Source organism: Schistocerca americana, chromosome X (genome assembly GCF_021461395.2).
Source record: "Schistocerca americana isolate TAMUIC-IGC-003095 chromosome X, iqSchAmer2.1, whole genome shotgun sequence".
NCBI classification, from domain to species: Eukaryota; Metazoa; Arthropoda; class Insecta; order Orthoptera; family Acrididae; genus Schistocerca; species Schistocerca americana.
The window spans coordinates 86,366,481-86,388,908 of NC_060130.1; the positions used below are offsets into that span (position 1 = coordinate 86,366,481).

The window sequence follows — 22,428 nt, forward strand, 5'->3', positions numbered from 1 at the left end:
AGGGGAAAAGACTCTAGATCTACCACATGCGAGACTACATATATTAACTGATGTCTGATGTGTTCATGGCACAGCATTCTATGTAAGGATGACCACAACTGAACTAGCAGAAGCTATGAATAAACACAGACCAACTGTCCACATTAGCAACATCCAGTATCCAGTCACTGAGCATTCTGTTAGCGTTCGTGGAGATGTAGTGCTTGCTCCATTCACAGCCACCATCTATCATCATGGTGTGGGTCTGAATATGGTCTAGAACAGACAAAAACCGGTAACCTTACATAAAAAAGTTTATTGCAGTTCTGACTGTTTGTATTCATTTTTAAATAATAAGTAAATTGATTTTCATATAAGCACCTTCCTGGAATCAACTTTTGTCAGTCCATCATCCTTCCCTTCCTTCTATTTCCAGACACAATTTTGGATTAAGTATTTGTTAAACATTATTTATATTTTTAATTCTAATATAATTTGTTTTCACTTCCTATTTCGCTTTTCTGTACTGATATTTACTTTTTACTGTATCCTTACCTTCTATTCTCTGTGAACATACCTTGCCACAATGTTTACTGTTCTACTATTTTGACTTCATGATACCTTTGTGCCCCTTTTAATTGTCTTTCCTTATGTTCCTCGTGGCACCTCATGGGTTCCTCGTATTGAGGATTCTGAGTGACGTCACTGCACGAGTTTGGGAATCAATAAGGCGGATTTCAGACAATGGCAGTGCACCTCTCCTTACAGCCTGGTTGAGAAATAGTCGTGGTGTATGCGCCTAAAGACATGGCTCAGGTTTTAACTGGACACTTTTTACTGTTACTGCATCGTCTGGACATAATTCTCAGTTTCAGATTTTCCATGGGACTGTGAATATGAGGCACTTCTGCTTCCTCCCATGTAATGAGATGGTCTACAATCTTTCACTCTCCATGTGGGAATTGTAACTGGCTTTTCCTGTAGCCAGAGAATCTGCTGCAGGACCAAATCAGATTCATTATTCTGTGCTCGTCATCCGTGGCCTGGAGCAAAAGACAAGCTCCTATCATCCCCTGGAGTTCGCTTTCGTCGCCTCTTTCAGCACCTTGATTTGTCACTCCCTGCAACCTATAGAGTGGGTGAGAGCCAAACGCCACCTTGGCTCCAGGCTCAGGTTCACCTTGACCTCAGCTCGCTCCCAACGGAGGTTGCCCTAGCTTCGGTATACCACTCACAGTGTGTTGAACTTCGTTCGAAGTTCATTAATGTGATCTTCATTTATACATATGGCTCTAAGACCAATGACGGTGTCGGGTGTTCTTTTATTGACGGGGCACACAGTTTCAAATACCAGCTCCATGGCCATTGTTCGGTCTTCACAGCTGAACTATTTGCCCTCTGTCGGGCTGTTCTTTGCGTCTGCTGCCACAGACTTTCTGCTTATGTCATCTGCTCTGATTCCCTGAGCGCCATCCAGAGCCTCAGTGATCCGTATCTGGTTCACTCTTTCGTGCACCAGATCCGATGCTCTCTTCAGCAGCTGGCGGACGACGGTTCTCCGGTTACCTTTATGTGGATTCCTGGCCATGTCGGTATCCCTGGGAACGAAGCTGCAGGTGCCGCGGCCAAGGCTGTGGTCCTCCAGCCTCTGACAGCTTCTTGTTGTGTGCCTTCATCTGATTTTAGCAGGGTTATTTGTCAGCGCATTTTAGTGCTGTGGCATGCTGATTGGTCTACACTCACTGAAAACAAGCTTCGGACCTTGAAGCCTCTCCCCACGGCTCGGATGACCTTTTCACGCCCTTCTTGGCGGGAGGAGGTCGTTTTGGCCCAGTTATGGATTGGACACTGCCGGTTCAGCCACCGCTATCTGCTGACGGTTGCGCCGGCGCCGTTCTGCCCATGTGGGCAAGTGCTGACGGTACGCCACATTTTAAGGTCCTGTTCAAATTTTAATACATTGCGCATTGATCTTGGCCTGCCATGTACTCTGGATGAAATTTTAGCGGATGACCCAGGAGCAGCTGCTCGCGTTATTCGTTTTATCCACTTGACAAACCTGTCTAAGGACATTTGATTATGCTGTTTTCTTTTAATCCCTTGCCTGTTAATGTGCCTTTTATAGTGTTGTCCTTCTTAGTTGCTGTTTTAACATTGTGCCTCGCAGTGCATTCATAATTTAGTCTGGGTGCTAATGACCATTGTAGTTGTGCGCCCTAAAACCACAAAAAAAAAAAAAAGAGCTCCTATCATGTTTCAGTCAGAGCTGGTTTGATGGACCGTACCCTGTCACTTGGAAGGAAGTAATATTAATTCAGGTATGGAAAATGGGCAGGGACCATGCTCCTCTACAGTCAGAAGCCCAGTTAAAAGTTCTTTCTTTGCAGATCTCTTATTCTTCCTCCAATCTCACAGGCAACTTCAGATGACCATAAGGATGCTGGAAACTTGTGCCAGTAAAACTGGTTTTCAGTTCTCACTTCAGAAGACTACTTATGTAAACTCTGTGCTCATTGCAGTTTTCACCCACAGAGCTCACAATTGGGGCCACTGTTTTAATTTTTAAGGGTAATGTACACTTTTTGAGTCTACTACATGATTCAAAATTAATCTGGCTACCTCTCCTGAATAGCCTGTGAATAAAGAGCTTCAAATCATTGAATATTTTAAAATGCCTCAGTAGAAAGGTATGGAGAGCTGACAGGTGCTATCTCCTGCAGTTTTGTAGGGGATTTGTCAGGTTAGGGTGAGATTATGGCAGTGTGGTTTATAGATCAGCCCTTATTTTCGTCTTCAAGATGTGTGCCATGAGGGCATTACAGTATCGACTAGAGCCTTTCAGATCAACTCACCAACCCATTTCAGAGTCTATGCAGAAACTGGTGAACCACCACTCCGCATTTGACAACACCTCCTTGTGGCTCAACAGGGCCTGGAAATCTGAGCAGTTCCTCAGTGATTGGCATTTAGTGCAGCATTCCACCCCAAACTTGGAGCAGCTGTTCAGGAATCAACCTCCCCCCTTTCCCCGTGACCAAGCCATTCAGGATATGTGCTACCAACCATCTTGTGGATCTGAATATGCCAGCCCTTCAAATACACAGCCAGGGATGGAACAAATTGTGACCTTGGAGTCTTCAGAGGTCCAAAGTGATCTGTAGCCTGACAAAGTACAAGAAAACTTGTACTCCACATTATGTTTGGCGAAATCGATATTTTCTTCAGTTTTAAGTATGTACATACCACAGTTTTATTGTTGTTTATAACAATGGATCACAGCAAGGGAATACCCTTGATTGTTCAACTGTTTTCCAATTGTGCCTTCTGGAACAGTTTCCAAATTACGATGCAGAGTTGTATGGCCTTATGAAGGTCCTGGGGTGAGTTCAGTCATGGCATTACATGGTTTCTCATCTGTTGTGACTCACTCAGTGTGCTACAAGTGGTCAACCAAATGTACTCAGTAGACCAGTTACTTCAGCTCATTGGTGACAGCAGTACAGCACTAAGTCAAAGTGGTGGTCTTTTGCTGGGTACCTGAACACTTAGGCATGCAGGCAAATGGCACAACTGACAGCAACCAAAGAAGCATTTCAGGGTGGTGGTCTACGTTGATGTACCATCCCATTGCATGCCATCATCTCATTATCTGACAGAAGAATCGTGCACAAGTAGGAAACTGAATGATTGTAGGTGGCAAACAACAAACTGCAGTCATTCAAATTCGCCACACATACATGGTGGAATTAATGCTAGCCACATCGAAGAAGGTGCTCCTGTGAAGTTTGTAGCATACTATTTTCTGTTCAGCTTGTCTTCGCAATGGCCGTTATATACTGACATCAGTGCAGCCTTGGTTTTGCTGGACATGTCCACCATACTCACCAACACTGAAATCAGTGTCACACCAGTTTTGAAATTTTGTGAAATCCCTAAAGTGCTGGGGAGATATTATTAATAATAATGAGAATAATATCATCATCATCATCATCTGTGTGACATGCCTACCTGCTTCTTGACTCCTTTTTATATATGAAAACAAACTGTACTGTTTATTTTGTGTGTGTGTGTGTGTGTGTGTGTGTGTGTGTGTGTGTGTGTGTGTGTGTTTTATCGGTTATATAGTTGATCCTCTGTAAGGCCACACCTGTTCTCCCTTCCACCTACTGTTCCCATTTCACGTTCCCATCTGTAAGTTGTGAATCATGTTATTCATGTTATTGTGACAGTTATGGAAAGTGGACGCTTTCTGTTAAATGCATTTACCCAGCATTACTTGTCACCTTTTAACAAAATTCGTTAATAATGTACTTTCAAGCACGTGGAAAGGTACAGCAATATTAAATTTAATTCTGGTGATCCCAAAACATTGGGTGTGCCCAGTCATGTTAACTATAGTTTGTAAGGATCTGTGTGATCATGTTCATAATATTGGTCTTCTCATAAAGCTTTTTAAATAAAACAAACACTATTAATATTCTACATCTTTATTCTTCATGTTTACACATTTGCATCCCTGTGTCACTAGATGGCTCTGAATTGTAGCATGTAATGTGATCGTGTGTAATGTGACTGTGTCAGCGTGTGAGAAACAGTTTGCCGTGAGTGAGTCTTAAATTCAGAGAGTTTCTCCTCACACAGAGCACCCTTTACATGACAGTACCAGACCACATCTGCGACATCTACAATAATCTGAGTCCTTGGGTTCTGTGTCATTGTCTATCCTACATAGAGTCCCAGCATGGCTCCATCTGATTTTCATCCGTTTCCAAAACTTGAGGAACACCTTCCGAGGACTTCAGTGTGACAGTGACGAAACGGTGCAAGCAGAAGTGAGGTTGCAGATTCATCGACAAAGTCGAACATTCTACGCTGACAAATTCAAGAAACTGTTGGAAGAAATGTGCTTTTCATCAGGGTGACTAAGTTGAGAAATAAATATTTAGACCTGAGGAATAAAGAGGAAGGATTTTAATAAAATTTGTTTTATTTCAAAATCTTTAAGTTTTCACGTAAATTGGGGGATATTACTTTTCAGCATGCCCTCAGATACGCTGAACAATCATTGCAGTTGATTCAGATGAAGTTAAAGACTATAGTATAGCAACAAATTTTCAGTCTTTTGATTTGGCAAAGAGCTATTGCAACAGCAAAAAGTTGATTCAATGTCTTAAAAACTTGATAGTTTTTGTACTGAATGGATACATGCAATTTAATTTCTTTGTATAATCTGTGGTTGTGTGCATCCAGTATGGACTATGATCAAAAACATCTTTTATTGTTTGTGTTAAATATAATTTCTTCACATTTTTATTAATTCATAGTTACAATCTTTGTCATTATGTCACATATGAACTCATTAGCTGTTGTCACCATTATATTCATTGTGTTGTGAGAAACGGAAACATATTTCAGGACCCTTTAAAATGGGATTTAAATTTTTGCATTTATTAGAAAACAAATTTTTAAAAAAAAGACTCTCATGTTTTGCTTTCAAATTACCTCCACAGGGTGAAATCATAGAAAGTCCAGTTGGCACCAGGGAAATAATGGTGGTAAAACAACCAATAGGAGTTGTTGGATTAATAACACCTGTAAGTATCATATTTTTAAACATTACATAAAATTTACTGATGTTTCTAAAATAAAAATAGTTTATTAGGAAAGAAATTGTCAGCTAGTAAAACTGTATAAACTAGAGGAAACCAGAAGATCTTTGACATATAAATAAAATTAGGCATATCAGAATTGGGCTAAAAAATTGAGACATAATGGAAAAGTAAACATAGCACTAATGTGATACTCATAAAATTCTAATCAGTTAAAATCAAACAATGGAAAATCGAGGATGGAACAATGACAATGTTACGAAAATAATAGAGTGCAACTCATCATATGGTGGAAACATATTGTTCCCAGCACTCCTGCTTGCATTGGCGGATAAAGCGGCGGGCGCCGGCCGCGGTGGTCTCGCGGTTCTAGGCGCTCAGTCCGGAACCACGCGACTGCTACGGTCGCAGGTTTGAATCCTGCTTCGGGCATGGATGTGTGTGATGTCCTTAGGTTAGTTAGGTTTAAGTAGTTCTAAGTTCTAGGGGACTGATGACCACAGCTGTTAAGTCCCATAGTGCTCAGAGCCATTTGAACCATTTGAAAGCGGCGGGCCCGCGCACAGAGCCGTTTGAAGGCGATGAGGTGTTGCAGACAGGCACAACAAAAAGACTGATAACATATGAGCTTTCAGTCAAAAGGCTTTCTTCTAAAGTAGGCAGAACGCAACGCAAGCATGCACACACATTTGTGCAAGCACAGCTCATGCTGTTGCGATGATTTTTGTGTGTGTGTGTGTGTGTGTGTGTGTGTGTGTGTGTGTGTTTTACTTTAGAAAAAGGCCTTTCGGCCAAAATCTTAGCAGTCGTTTCTTTCTGCCTGTATGGCGGGTCACAGTCTATCCTTTCCATAACATTCTTAATGCTAATTAGTTATTTATCCAGAGTATATACAAAATTATTGCTCTTACGCTCTGGCTTTTTATCTATTAATGTGGAAATGACTAATAGAGAACTAAAACAGGGAGCCTAGAATGTATTGGGTAAGATACGGGCTTGTCACAAACAAAAATCGTGAGTGTTACATAAGTGTTGATATTTTGTTACATTGTTATTTTATTGTGACACTACAATACAATACTTTCTTAAGGCCAGTATGAATTTATCAGCTCCACGTGTAAGAGCATCTGATAAGTCTATTTCAATAGCAAAAGTGTTTCTTTATGCAGAGTAGAATAAATGTAGTTAATAGGCAGCTATAAAAATGTATTTCATATGTACACAGCTCAGTTACTGTAGACTTACAGCACAGACTAGATTAGTGTGTCACCGTCATTGTTTTCCAGTATCTCACATTATCACCATTATTATTTAATAACTCGGAAGATTCAAGCTTTAGAAAAAAAAATTTTCTGCCAGTAAAAGTATTGTATTCTTAGCCTTTTCTATTCAGAATAACATATTCTGTGTTCCGAACTAAACTCTAAAAATTGTTTCTTTATTCCTACGGTCTTTGTGGCTTTAGGATGACAGATATCTCCAATGCTTTTGCAATATAGTCATCGTGTACTGTAGTTTGATGTAAGTTATGAGGGTGTATCAAATATAAACTTGAATTTTTTTCCCTTGTGTCTTTGTAACAGTGGTGTGATCTCTGCTCATTGTTGCTTCCCCCCTGCGGGTCCGGGGGTAAGAATAGGCCCGCGGTATTCCTGCCTGTCGTAAGAGGCGACTAAAAGGAGTCTCAAACGTTTCGGTCTTTATGTGATGGTCCCCTGTTGGGTTTGACCTCCATCTTTCCAAATTCTTCCGCAGAGCGAGCCAATTGGGGAAGGGCGCCTTACATGGTGCATTTTGTCCATTGTGCATTAAGACCTCTAGCCAGCTTTCTCGTCGTCGCATTGCCGTCCTGCTCGTTCTCCATCTCTTGGGCGAAGATGTGTTCCTTGGTGCAATTTTCACTATGCACTGTGTAGTGTTGCTTTTTGCGGAGACGATGACCATGGACTTTATGGCACCTAATATCCAGCACGGTAGCCAGTCCGTTGTGGTGGGGCTGCCATGTACCCTGTTGGTTGTAGCCCCCTGACAACACAGGGATCTCTCTACTGTTGCCTGCGCCGTTAACTCCCCATGTGTGCCAAGGAGTAGATGCGCATCTCCCTGGGTCATCGGGACTCCCGGCAATGGCCATCCTGCCAGGTGGCCTTTGCTGTGGCTGGGTGGCGCCCGTGGGGAGGGCCATTGGCCGGAGTAGGTGGCATCAGGGTGGATGACACGCAATGAAGTGTGGCACATCGTCTCTTGCTGGTGGCCAGCCACCAGCAGTCTCTAAGCGTTCAAAAGTTCACTTTAAGGCTAATGTGTATGACCCCAAATCGTTCCCCTCCCTGGCCACACCATGGGAGGAACAACAGGCTATGAATGACAACGAAAGGTATTCGCCCCGGTATATCATCTGTACCAGAGCTGATGGGGACTCCTTTGTGTCTGTGAAGCCTCAGTTCTTTCTAGAACATTTAGAGGACAAGTTCGGGGAGGTGGAGGGCTTGTCCAAAATGCGGTCAGGGTCAGTCGTAATCAAAATAGCATCCTCTGTCCAGTCACGAGCCTTGCTCGCTTGTATGAAGCTGGGGGACATTTCTGTTACTATCACCCCGCATAAAAGCTTAAATATGGTCCAGGGCATTATTTTCCACAGAGATCTTCTTTTACTGTCCGATGACGAGCTTCGAGCCAACATAGAGCAACGAAGTGCCCATTTCGTCTGGGGCGTCCACCGGGGTCCGAGGGATCATCAAGTTGCCACCGGTGCCTTCATCTTGGCCTTTGAGGGTGACACATTACCTGAGAAGGTCAAGGTGATGGGTCTACCATTGGGATGTCAAGCCATATATCCCTTCCCCGACGCGGTGCTTCAAGTGTTGGAAGTTCCACCGTATGTCTTCCCGCTGTGCTTCCAGCCTCATATGTCGCGATTGTGGTCGACCATCCCATCCTGATACTCCATGTGCCCCACCTCCCATCTGTGTCAACTGTGGAGAGCACCATTCCCCTTGCACGCCGGACTGTAAGATCCTACAGAAGGAATGGAAAATAATGGAAGACAAGACCCTGGATAGACTGACCTACACTGAGGCTAAGCGGAAATTTGAACGGCTTCATCCCGTGCGCATGATGTCATCTTATGCCTCCACTGTCACTCCTGCTGCAGCTCCATCAGCTGCACCACATACAGTCAGCTCTCAGAGTCAAAGGACCTCGCCTGCCCCCTTGACGATGGGGGCCACTTCTCTCGCTGTTGCTCCCACACCACCTACCTCAGGAGCAGCACCCCTTCAACCACCGGGGACACCAGTCCCCACTTCTAAGCTGGAGAAGCGTAAGTCTTCTTCGGCTTCTCTCGCTTCGAAGGGATCCCTTGGGTCACTCCCTTCCCAGGTTCCTACCAGCGGCACAGCAGACACCCACCAGTGGCTGAAGAAGCCACAAGTCTCTGGTCGTTGAGCTTCGCGGTCATCTTTGGTCCCGGAGACTGACTCCAATAAGCCCTCCCAGCAACAGCAACCAAAGGAACAGCGAGAGAAAACGACATTCAAGACCCGTAAGACCAAGGCACCTGCGGTGGCACCTACTCCGCCGCTACCGACAAGCTCTGCGTCGGAGGATGAGGTGGGGATTCTTGCATCTGCTGAGGACCTCGATCTCGCATCCACTGTCAGATGCTGAAACACCTTTCAGTGGACTGCCAGCGATGCCTCCTCGACCTTTACAACCGTCTGTGGTTCGAGGGTAAGTTTCCGTTGCAATGGCGGGAAAGCATTGTTATTCCCGTTTTGAAACATGGCAAGAACTCTTTGGAAGTGGACAGCTACCGCCCCATTAGCCTCACCAACATTCTTTGTAAGTTGCTCGAACGGATGGTGAGCCGGCGATTGAGTTGGGTACTCGAGTCTCGGGGCCTCCTGGCTCTGTCTCAGGGTGGGTTCTGTAAAGGCCGCTCTGCCGCCGACAATCTGGTGAGCCTGGAGTCAGCCATCCGTACGGCCCTTGCCCGCCGTCAGCACCTCATCACTGTCATTTTGACATGCAGAAGGCATACGATACGATATGGCACCATCACATCCTCTCTACACTTCATGATTGGGGTCTTCGGGGTCCATTGCCGATTTTCCTACGTAATTTTCTGTTGTATCGTACCTGCCGCATGCAAGTCGCGGCCTCCCATAGTTCCTCCTGAGTCCAGGAGAACGGGGTACCACAGGGATCTGTCCTCAGTGTCTGCCTGTTTTTAATTGCAATAAACGGGCTCGCTGCAGCGGTGGGAACGTCTGTCTCAGCTTCCTTATATGCTGATGATTTCTGCCTCTACTGTAGCTCCATTGGCATTGCAGCTGCTGATCGTCAGCTGCAGGGTGCGATCCACAAGGCGCAGTCTTGGGCTGTAGCGCATGGCTTCCAGTTTTCGGCTGCCAAGTCCTGCGTTATGCATTTCTGCCGGCGACGAACATCTCGCCCTGAGCCGCGGCTTTATCTTGCTGGCGAACTTCTTGCTCTGGTGGAGACCCATCATATTTTGGGTGTGGTTTTTGATGCCTGGTTGACTTGGCTCCCACATATTCGGCAGCTTAAACAGATGTGTTGGCGGCATCTTAATGCTCTGCGATGCTTGAGCCACACCAGTTGGGGCGCTGATCGCTCTACCCTCTTCCAGCTCTACCAGGTGTTAATCCATTCCCGTCTGGATTATGGGAGCCTGGCTTATGGTTCAGCATCCTCATCTGCATTGCGTGTGCTAGACCCAATCCTTCACAGCGGGATCTGACTTGCGACTGGTGCTTTCCGGACCAGCCCTGTGGACAGCATACTTGTGGAGGCAGGCGTCCCTCCACTGCGGTTACGACGCCAACGTTTACTGGCCGCTTATGCTACGCATGTTTGTAGCTTGCCTGGGCATCCTAATTATCATCTCCTGTTCCCGCAGTCGGTTGTCCGTCTCCCAGAACGTCGGCCCCGGTCGGGTTGTACGATTGCGGTCTGCGTCCGAGAGCTTCTCTCCAGGCTTGGGGTTTTCCCTCTTCCACCTCCTTTCAGGGCCCCTCTACGTACACCCCCATGGTGTGTGCCCCGTCCTTGCCTTCGGCTCAATTTGGCACAGGGCCCGAAGGACTCAGTCCCTCCGGAGGCCTTCCACCACCGCTTTTATTCCATCCTCGCCACGTATCAGGGCTCTGGCGTTGTTTACACTGACAGTTCGATGGTTATGCTCTAACTCTAGGTGACCATTACGAACAACTTTCATTGCCGGCTGGCTGCAGCATTTACACTGCTGAGCTGGTCGCCATCTTTCGTGCCCTAGAGTATATCCACTCCTGCTCAGGTGAGTCCTTCGTTATCTGTAGCGACTCCCTGAGCAGTTTACGCGCTATCGACCAGTGCTTCACTCGCTCTCATCTGGTAATGGCTGTCCAGGAGTCCCTTCATACTCTTGTCCGCTGCGGCCACTCTGTTGTCTTTGTGGACCCCTGGTCATGTCGGCATCCTGGGTAATGAACATGTTGACCGCCTGGCCAAATGGGCCACCAGTGCACCAACTCTGGACGTTGGCCTCCCAGAGACTGATTTGCGAGCAGTCTTACGCCACAAAGTTTTCGTGCTGTGGGATGCTGAAAGGCGCGATCTGACCACACCAAACAAACTCCGTCATATCAAGGAGACAACGGATGTGTGGCGGTCATCCCTGCGAGCCACTCGCAGGGACTCAGTAGTCCTTTGCCAGCTCCGCATTGGCCACACCCGCTTGACACACAGCCATTTACTGTGGTGTATGGACCCACCTCTGTCAATGCGGGTCGGCTTTGACGGTGGTCCACATTTTGCTGGCCTCTCCACTTTTAAGTGTGCTTAGGCAGACTTTTGCGCTGCCTGATACGCTCCCTGCCCTTTTAACTGATGACTCTGCTATGGTAGGCTTAGTTTCGCGTTTTATTCAGGCAGGGGATTTTTATAACTTAATCTGAGTGTTTGTTATGTTTTTTTTGTTTTGAGTCTGACCTTTGGCCTACAATTTTAGACTGAGTTTTAGTGTGTTTCTCGGTGTTTGTCTTTCCTTTTTTTATCTCTATGGTCGGCCAACCACGGTCACACTCTGTGTGATTTTAATTCGTTTTGTCTGATCTCTGTCTGAGTCTTTCTTGTCCTGTATCGTCTGCCGTCTTTTCTGTTGCTCATTTTTTATTCTCTGTGGGTGTTTTTAGTTTTTGGTAAAAGGGGCTGATGACCATAGCAGTCTGGTCCCTTTAAACCCCACAACCAACCACCCACCCAACCATTGTTGCTTTTGTTTCCAGTGATTGTTCTCCACAGCCAGAATGTTGTCACATTGTTTCTGTAGTCAGAATCGGATGTCAGAGGAGGAGATACTGTTATCTGCTGCACAATGAGTTATAATAAAGTTTCTGATAACTGAAGATGTAAAACCATCCAAAATTTCGAAAAGGCATGTGTGAAGGTTCAGGGATAACAACCTGAGAAAGACTCCCAAGTGTATGCATGGCTCAGTCAGTTTTTACGAGGATGAGAAACGATTGAGAATGCAGCTCCCTGTCATTGCCCAAGAACCAGCACGATCTTTTTTGCTTGTAAAGGAGTTCTCATAGATTTCCCCACGAATGTCATACTGTGAATGCTGCATACTATTGCCAACTTTTGAACTAAACAAAATGTGCATAACATCGGAGGAGGAGTCCATGTCCAATCTGTGATGTGCTCATGCTTCATGATAATGTTCGACCCTACACAGCTGCCCAAACTCAATAAAATATTCAGGGACTGTTCTGGACCATATTAGAACCTCATCCCTACAGTTCTGACTTGACACCTTTGATTTTCATTTGTTTGGACCAGTAAAGGAAGCAGCTGGACAACAAAGATGTGACGGTGATGGTACTGCCAAAGTGTTCGTGTGCAACTGGCTGCTGTCATAACCACATTCATTTTATGAAAACAGGGTCAAGAAACTGCCCATCTGCTGGGGAAAAATGTGTTTCCCATTCAGGAGACTATCTAGCAAAAATAAGTTCAAGTGTGTGAATATTTCTGAAGCTTAATTTAACTTGGAAAAAAAACCCTGTTTTATATGTGATTGAATACATAAATACTGGTGTTCGGTAATTCAGATCTACCGGAAAACTTCTGTTAATGAAGAGTTAAATTAATGATTTTAGGAAGATTTTATATAGCTACTTGGTGTTATTTATTGTTGCAGGACCTTGTATGTAATAGTCAGAGGATTGTAATTCCAGTATATTTCTAAGAATTGTGCATTAGACTTGCAACAGTATCTACCAATACATATCGTGATTTGGAATTCCAATTTATTTATTTATTTAGTATTTTCTATTTTGCACTCTAGGATAATATTCCATGAGTATATTTTATAGTAAAATCATGTTATATTAATTTTTGCAGTGGAATTTTCCAATTGCAATGATAACCAGAAAAGCTGGAGCTGCACTTGCTGCTGGCTGCACTTGTGTAGTTAAACCTGCAGAAGATACGCCACTGACAGCCCTTGCATTAGCTAAGCTGACGGAGGAGGCAGGCTTCCCAAAAGGGCTTTTCAATGTTGTTACATGCAGTCGTGACAATGCACCAGCTGTTGGAAAATTAATATGTGAAAGTCCAAAAGTAGCTGGAATATCATTCACAGGTACAAAAGTCTAATATTGTCAGTGCTATATTTAATTATTAAATCATTTTACCCGACTTTCAAGGAATTGTGTTATGTTTATTTGCAAACTTTAATTTCAGTATTTTATAGATTTATAGTGAGTAACATATACACTTTTTATCCTGCAATACAATTATCTGTCTGTGTATAGCTTCAGAACACCTGGTACTGTGTGTAATCATGTTTATTGTAAGCAAGTATCCGTATACTTCGAAGGAGAACCTACAAACATTGTGTAACAATAATGCTACTTTGTGATTTCTGTATGCAGTCATTAATTCTGTTGTAAAATTAAGTCTTTAAATTGTACATTTATTGCTTATAGAAGTAAACTGTTTTAGTGCTACAGTGTCATCCCAATTATCTGGATAAGATAACACCAGTGTCCTGGTCACTTTCTTTGCCACTACTGCAATCTGTGTTTTGACTTCAACTGCCTTTCCATTAAAACATCACAGTGCCAATAATTCTTGTCAATATTTTGACATGGACTCTTACATTTGCCAAATTGTCTACAGGTACGTCTATTATACAACTTTGTATAAGTTACAATTATCATATTTAGTGCAAATGAGTGTTGTCTTTATTCCCTTAAACTGTGTGGTACAGGGGATTGTCGAGTACAGTGATAGATCTTTCGTGGAGGTTTGGAAAGACTAATTCCAACAACCACCTACCATAGGTAGAACAGTTTGTATCATTAGTGTTCTGTAAAGAAATAGCGAGACACTTCTGTTCTCCTCCTTTCTAGAACTCAAGAAAGCAGTAACTTTTTTCTGCTTTGAGATTGTATCACCTGTGGCAATTTCTTTGAAGATGTCACCATTCTACTTAATAAAAGCATATAGTAAAGATTCTGCAATGCATGTGAATATCAAATGCTCTGCTCATATTAGTGTCAATCTGTATGCGAAAATAGTATATCCGGTCCATGTCTTCAGCTTGCAGTGGGGCACATTTCCCCCACTGCTTAATCCTTGACAGGTAATGTGGTTAGATCTAGTATTTGCCCCTGGTAAAGTTGTATCGGAAAGGCACTACTGTGTACAATTTTCTTGTGTTATATGTGGTGTGTAACTTGGTAATTTAGGTGGTTAAGTGCAAGATGAGGTGCCTGGAAAATCCAATACAATTCCCAGTTGCTCTTAGGATTAAATTTTCCTGACACTTAAAATGAGTTATGGCAATACATTGTTTACAGAGAGGAAGACAAGGACATATTATCGACAGTGTGTAGAAATAGTATACTCCGTTGTTTAAACATTTGTTTGACGAATGGTTTACCTCCCGACTAATCGGGAAATGTGATACGCACATGCAACGAGTGCAATACTCACATCTGAGCAGAATGGTTTGATTTGAATCATTGCATGGTGCCAAAATAATAATTTAAAAATAAAGTAAAATACTTAATACCTTTCATAGGTTTTCCCTTAAGTGTGAACTCGAATGTCATTTGAGAGGGGATTTCACTAATAAAAAAATTTAATTTCTTTAAATTTTCAGAAGGTGGATCGTTCAATGCATTTACAAATTGTTTGGTCACTTTGAATTAAAAATGGTGCTATTCAAGTACATACTCAAGTATTACAAATAATGCAAATTTCATTGAGGACGGTATGTGAGATTTCTCTGTAAGAACAGTAATTTGTGTACTTGCAGTACTTCTTAGCAGTCATAGTAAAAATCTTCCTAACTTCTCTCCCAGTTTAGCATAACCAACCGATCTCAACAAATAAACCAATTATGAAGAAGAAGATAGGTCTTGGTAGCACAGTGCCTTATGATGCAGAATTTTAGTGGTTGTAGTATAATGTTCTTTGAAATACTATCTTATACCAAAATCCCCTTTGATCAGTTAAAAAAAATTGAGTGAAAAAATACAGGAGGAGACCTGTGTCATCTAATTTCCAGTATTACAGACATGTAAACATTGTGGTGATGCCGAGTCAGGTGGAACAGTAATAAGAAATAACTTGATACTGGTAAAACCATCACCGTGTGTAAGAGTGGTGCAGCTGCTTTCTCAAAAGGCTGTGCAAAAACTATTAGTGTGTGTGGTTGGAATCAGCTCCTCTTTCCCACTCCCTCAACCAGCAAGATGAACTTTTATTGATACTCAGTACTAGAACAGGGGAAAATGTGATATACGAGACTCTTGATTTAATTTGCATTAAAAATTTATTTTGTGGTTGAAGCAAGACGTTTCTTCCATTTATTTATATGCCATGTACACTTTCCAATGAATGCTTTACCCCAACATTATGACACATTTTGCTTAATGTTTTGAATACAAAGTAATTGCTTGTCTATACAGTAATGTGAAGTATTTTTACGTTTTCTAACGTTTATTTGTGTGTGTCACTTTTTTCCTAAGCAATGAAATCACCCTTTGAGCAGATTTTCGTAAATATTTCCTGCAGATAGTATTTTTAGATTCCTTACTTATATCATTGGTCTGGTTACCTCTGTACATACCAATTTGACACTTATTTTGCCTTTTTATTTGCATGATCCCTACACCTGCTGCTTTGTTTAATTGACTTTCTTGCTGTTGTGCTGCTCTCTGTTGTCCACTTTTGCATTCATTTACAAATTAAAGAATGAATGCTTTTGACCCATGCAGTCATTGCTGCCACTTCTAGGATAGTGTAAAAGACATGCACCAGCCATGTCCTATAAGCAACTCTAGTTGAGTATTTACAAATAATTGGATCTATGACGTCCACACCATACTTTGTGGTGTTACAGAAGATAAGTTTTTTTTTCTCTGCTGCTTCACTTGCTGCTACTTCAGGATGTAATGTGGTGAGAATAATTACATTCTTATTCTTCATCCCTTGGTACACTATAAGGGCCCATTCTGGAATATTTATGCTTTCCAAGATGGAATGGATGTCAAAAATAATCTTTTTCACACAACTTGGACGTTATCAGTAAAACTTGTTCATTAGTACCAGTAATAATATTTTTTTCTGTTAAAATTTTTTCACGAGCTCAAGGGATATGAACAAATTGTCTGGTTCCTTCCTTCATTTAGAAATGTCTCCATGAGGCAGAGAATGACATAATCTCCCAGTGGTGTTGTCTGGTGGGCCTTCCTGCTCACCGAGGTGTGGGAAGGCATTGTAAATATACTTTGATATCATGTCTGCAACTATCCAAAAGTTGAGTCCATATTGTTGGGTTTGTTTGCCATAACTTAGGTAAACCTGCACCTTGCATTGCTTCAAACTAACTACCCATCAGTTGTAATATTTTTGCCAGGGTGGCAACAGCAAAGGCAAGTTCTCCATTAACTTGTTCCGTATTTCAGAAATAAGACCAAACTTTTCAGCAGAGATGCATTAAGTTCAGAATGCCTTCTCATTGAAGTGGAAGAATCTTATAAATTTATGGAATGTACCTGTTCGCATTATCTTTAATAACCTTTATCAAAAATAGCACCTCTGGCATGCATGACAACAATCATTGTCTCCAGTTCCCCCTGCAACACTGTCCCAGTGGTGTCTTATTTCATACTGAGTATTTGATTCTGCAGGTTTTTGTATGGTATGCTGCATCAGCTCATCAGAAAGAAGTATGAAGGCACTGATGACTGTGTCATCCACTCAGTGGCAGGCACATGCAATGGGCCCTTCTCTCCTCCAGGATGTTCAAAGCAGCCCTTTTTTAGGTGATTGTCTGTTAGCCTTCTGTTCTGTTATATCCTTAGCACCCATCCCCACTGTTGGATCAACTGACTCCTAAGACAACTGTCAAGAGAATTGAGACACTTACATATTGTAACTCTTTCTCTGTCTCACTATATTCATCGGTTGTCTCTGGCAGCAAAGTGCCATCTGAATCTAGTAAGTCACTTCCGATTCTTTTTCAGAGTTTTCGAAAATTTGCAAAGTTTCTTCATTAATAAGATCACACTAACATGACATTGAAAATGCCTGATACAGGCAAATAAACTGAGCAGGTAAATAACAGCAGCAACACCCAAAATAGCACTGAACAGTTACATATAATGCCTCGAATCCAAAGCTTTTGAACAGTGCATATGTCATCATTCGAAGCATTTATTGTAGCCTGAAGAAAAATAGAGCACAATCTAATTATGGAAATGGTAATTCTTGTAGAAGGAATTATGCCCGTCTTCATTTGACCCTTGCCATTGTACCCATGAAATCATAGCAAGTTGCAGTACATCATTGTCAAAAGCAGAAGAAATAAGAAAAAGTCACATAGTTTGGTGGTAAAATGTTTAAAAACTGGATTTGTTATTGCAGAAATAAAAGTTGAAAAGTGTCTTTTGACTCCTTTCACAGTTATAATGCTACTATGTAGCATCTATAGAGAATGCAGAATTAACAGTGGAAAGATTATAGTAATTATTAAATTGAAAAGAACAGAGCAAATGGTGTCACCGTCACTTAATCACATCCAAAATACTTTGATTTCAGTGATTACAGCATTCTGCAAGGAAGGAAACCTATATGATCGACGGTAAAGCTCTCATTTTGTATCGCCTCCTCCCAGGCATGTAGGATTACATTCCGAAGGTCATATCAAGTTCTTGATATGGAATCAGGTCAGTTTTCTCACATCATCCATTTCATTTCCAACAAGGTTAACACCAAGTGTAGGAAGAAGACAGTCAAGAAGAATTGTCTCAGTCTGTTCTGTAAAGCATCCCTGTGCCATCACTGATTTGATCCTTCTCGTATCAGATTACTCCTCCAGTTGTTATTGTTGTACTGATGGGCACAGGATATTATTCATAATATTACTAGATTGTACAGCTTCAACCAGACTATCTATCCTTTAAAGCATTCCAAATAAATGCAAATAATTGTGCACATGCATGGTGCATGTGCACACACACAAGACCACTGCAATCGTTTGCTGAGTAAAATACCAATTTGTGAGGAAAAAAGTTTCAGCCATTAAGATTGTAGCTGGTAGACAAGGTTCTTCATTGGGGCCTCTGCTCAATGTCCAAGCATTTAAATTGCATGCCTACCCCTGAGCCAGTCGTGAAACCTATCCATTGAACCTTAGAATTGTACCCTGGCACAACTCCACTAGCAAGTTGAAGAGGGAAGTGTGCAACTGGAACATGATTAGTGATACTCAGTTTGTGTGACACCATAACAGGAACCCGGACCCTGCTGATGTGAATTAGGTGTGTCTGCCTGGTTTGATATAAGGTCTTCAGTTGCCATGGCGTGAATTGATTTTACCACGTACGGGCCTTGTGCTTTGAAAATGCTTAAGATTAGGCCCAAACCCTCCTTAGTTGAAAACCTTGGTTGTAAATGAGTGTCTTTATTTATCAGGTTATCATGTAGGTCAGATGGTTCGGATGATACAGGAAAGGTGTGCAGAGCACACGTGTATCACAAGAACTGTGGAAACAAGTGCTCGTTTCTTCTGCGTGCCATTTGAGAGCGGAACAGTAGAGAAATAACTTTAAAGTGGTTGAATGAACCCTCTGCCAGGCACTTAATTATGAATTGCAGAGTCATCCTTTAGATGCAGAAAGAAGAGAGGATATATAAAGAAACATAATTATAGAATGAGATTTTCACTCTGCAGCGGAGTGTGCGCTGATATGAAACTTCCTGGCAGATTAAAACTGTGTGCCCGACCGAGACTTTCTTTCAGGAGTGCTAGTTCTGCAAGGTTCGCAGGAGAGCTTCTGTAAAGTTTGGAAGGTAGGAGACGAGGTACTGGCAGAAGTAAAGCTGTGAGTACCGGGCGTGAATCGTGCTTCGGTAGCTCAGTTGGTAGAGCACTTGCCCGCGAAAGGCAAAGGTCCAGAGTTCGAGTCTCGGTCGGGCACACAGTTTTAATCTGCCAGGAAGTTTCAACATAATTATAATTATTTAAAACCATCCAAAAGAGAAAAAGCTGGAAATTGTTGTGGCAGTTCGAAAAAATAGTGATATGAGCAACATAATAATTATGCAAGTTGGTTTTTTATCTCAAGATCTACCACAGAGAAATGATACCACTTAGTCTGCACATTGATTCAGTAATTTTTTCTCTTATTGTTTAATTCCTAATTGACCAAAATTTCTGTCATTGATAGTACCTTTCCAGGGTTCTTTTAAAGCAGTTTTATTATTATACAGGACCCACAGGAATGTTCCTGTTGGGTGTTGAGTTAATATCACCAAAAACCTCATGAATAGTGTTGAAATTTGTATGCTACATCAGGCAGTCAGTTGGTACAGTAATTATGTAGTTAAGTAATACCAAATAACGTGCAACAAAGATAATTTGATTCCACAAACTATAATAGTCAAGAGCTCTGCATTCATCCAATAGTTAGCTGACTCAACCGTTGGTGAACGTCATGAGTTCGTTGACATTCAGATCAGTTTGTATTTATTTAGTATCTCATCGGTGGAGGGACTGGAATCAACAGTATCATTACCCAGTGAATCCTATTCAATTGTAGATGGAACACAACTTAAGATATATGTCTGTTCTAGCAGTTACATCTCAATAATTCTCTTGGTATGTGGCTCGAGTTTTGAAATGCCAGACTATGGATCCAAAGGATTTGTTTCCAATCCTCGGTCAGTCCTGTCACTTGCCACTTCTTTCACCTGTGGTAATATGAATGTGAAAAACACTGAGTTGTGTCATGGCTCAAAGTCGACATTAAGCTGTAGGCCCCCTGTAACTGGCTGGGTAACTCACTTCAACACATACAATCTCCAATAGGACAATGCCTAATAAAGCACTGTGGTGTTCAAATTAGCCTTCGGGTTGACTTGACGACAGATCTATCTTAATTCTTTGTTAATGTTTGAGTACCTTAAAAGACAGTGAAACTGTCAAGAACTGGATTAAACACTATTAATTACCTTGTGGTCCATTATGTAAATTACGAAAATATGATGTAAATTACGAAAATGGGAATAAAACTCAAGTTGGGGCAGCAGACAATGGGTGGCTGGGTATCTTACTGTATTGTGGTAATCTTGTTGCTTGACCACAAAACATTTGGGTCCACTCAAGAAACACCTCAGCCACTACAACAGATCTTCCTTCTCTCAGTTATCAAACATTTCTCATGATGTTTTCAAGTTGCAACTACTTTGTTACTACCCACCTATTTTCTGTTGTCATGCTAAATTGTCCAGCTATATTCATTTGATGTGCTGTTGTCAACTTGATCAAATATTCTGATTTGTTGACAAGTAAAATGTGACAATTGAAAAGTTGTAGATGGAATACAAATAATGGAAGGAGTACAGTAAATAAGAACTATATAATTGAGAACGCAGCTTGTGGTCTAATGGTTAGCATTGCCGCCTGCGGATCACGTGGTCCTGGGTTCGATTTACAGCCGGGTCAGGAATTTTCTCCACATGCGATCTGGTTGTTCATGTTGTCTTCATCATCATCCGGGAAAATGGCAAGACTGGACTGTGAAAAGATTGGGAATTTGTAAGAAAGATTGGGAATTTGTAAAGGTGCTGATAACCGCATTGTTGAATGCCCCACAAACCAATCATTGTAATCATCTGTACAGTCAAGACATAGGCAGGTGAAATGCATACATCAGGAATGAGAACATCGCTGAGCTTTCAGACAGTGTTCATGGTCAAAACTAACAGAAACCTTCCATATGGTGTTATGCTAAGTTTATAAATTTATTTTTTTACTGCAGGTAGGTTGTTCTACATGCAAGTTACAATGCTCTCATCTTTCATTATAAGAGTTGTCTCACTTAAGCACTGTTAAAGCAGTAAGTGTTTCGCAGCAGCATTGTCTTCGTATTTCTATTGTACAGCACTGATATCTCCCCCTTCCCCCCGGGGGCTCACCGCTCTGTGGAGGGTTTGTGCTTGGCTACCACGGGGCCCCAACCTTTGCAGTATCTTTTCTCTTCCATGCTGCATGTCTATCCTCTTGCTGTTCTTTTTCCCCTCCCTTGGGGAACATGTCAAGGCTGTTTTTGGAAATATAGTCTGCATTTTCAGTAGTCAGTATCTGAATACTCTCCACTGTTTGTTGTTACTTTTTTCTTTATTTGTTCGCCTTCTCCTGTCTTTCCTCCATATTGGCGTTTGATGTTCCTCTTTTTTCTTCTTCCTCCCTTTGTGCTCCAGAAGGCTGGCCCACATGTCTGACATGTAACAGGTGACTAGGTAACGCATAGTTCCCAGCCCCGGGTCAACAGGTAGGGTTAGCTCATACCCCCTGGTACAGGCCAGGCCCAGGGAGTGGTGATTGCCTGAGCTGCTACCTTACCAAAATGCCAATTAGCCCCTTTGTCAAGTGTTCAGGAGGTGTGAACGATCACCTAAGGCAGGTGCACCCCTACTGAAGGGAGCCCACACTTGGAAGGAGCGCGCCATCCGAGACACTGGCAGTAATGGGGATTTTCTCGCAATGAGTCGATCATCTTCACAGTCAACAGCTACAAAACATAAATGGAACGAGGCTAATGATTGAAAGACCCTCCCAGTTGCACCATGACTCCTCATGGTTTCACGCACTGAAGACAATCAGTCCGTCACTGTGGTAAATCCGTTTATTATCCAGAGAGGTGTTCATGCAGTTGCTGGCCCTGAGAAATCCTGCTCTTGTGTACACAATGACACTTCACTTTTGGAGACTACTTCTGATTCTCAAACACAACTGCTTGCAGCTTCGCTCCTCCACAGCTATCCTGTTCGTGTTGAGGCCCATCAAATGGTGAACTCTTCCCGTTGTGTTATTTACACTAGGCTGCGCAATGGTCTGACTGAGGCAGAAATTCAAACATACCTCTCTGATCAGGGTGTCATTGCAGTCCATCAGGTGATGAGAAAAGTGGATGCCTCCTTAGTGCCCACATGCACTCTCTTTCTCACTTTTGATAGAGTGGTTCTTCCATCAAAGCAGTTTATGAATCTATCACAGTCAGACCATATATTCCAAACCCTATGCACTGCTACCACTGTCATCGTTACAATGACACTTGAGAGTGTTGTCTACACCCAGCCAAATGTGTAAGCTGTGGGCGGGATGCTCATGAGGGCAATTGTCCACCTCCTCCTCACTGCTGTATCAACTGCAATGGTGACCATGCCGCCTCCTCCTGCGATTGTCCCATGTATCTTGATGAGTAGGCTATTCAGGAGATCTGGGAAGGAAAAAGTGCATCACCCGGTCGCT

The 22,428-nt window shown here is 42.5% G+C and overlaps 1 protein-coding gene across 1 annotated transcript in view; it reads left to right on the forward strand.

Moving 5' to 3' along the window:
• Positions 1-22,428, forward strand: part of LOC124554696 (succinate-semialdehyde dehydrogenase, mitochondrial) — a 223,958-nt gene that overhangs the window by 140,077 nt on the left and 61,453 nt on the right. Inside the window, exons 4-5 of the mRNA XM_047128322.1 lie at positions 5,490-5,573; positions 12,999-13,239. Of these exons, the coding sequence (XP_046984278.1) occupies positions 5,490-5,573; positions 12,999-13,239 (325 nt within the window). The remainder of the gene's footprint in view (positions 1-5,489; positions 5,574-12,998; positions 13,240-22,428) is intronic.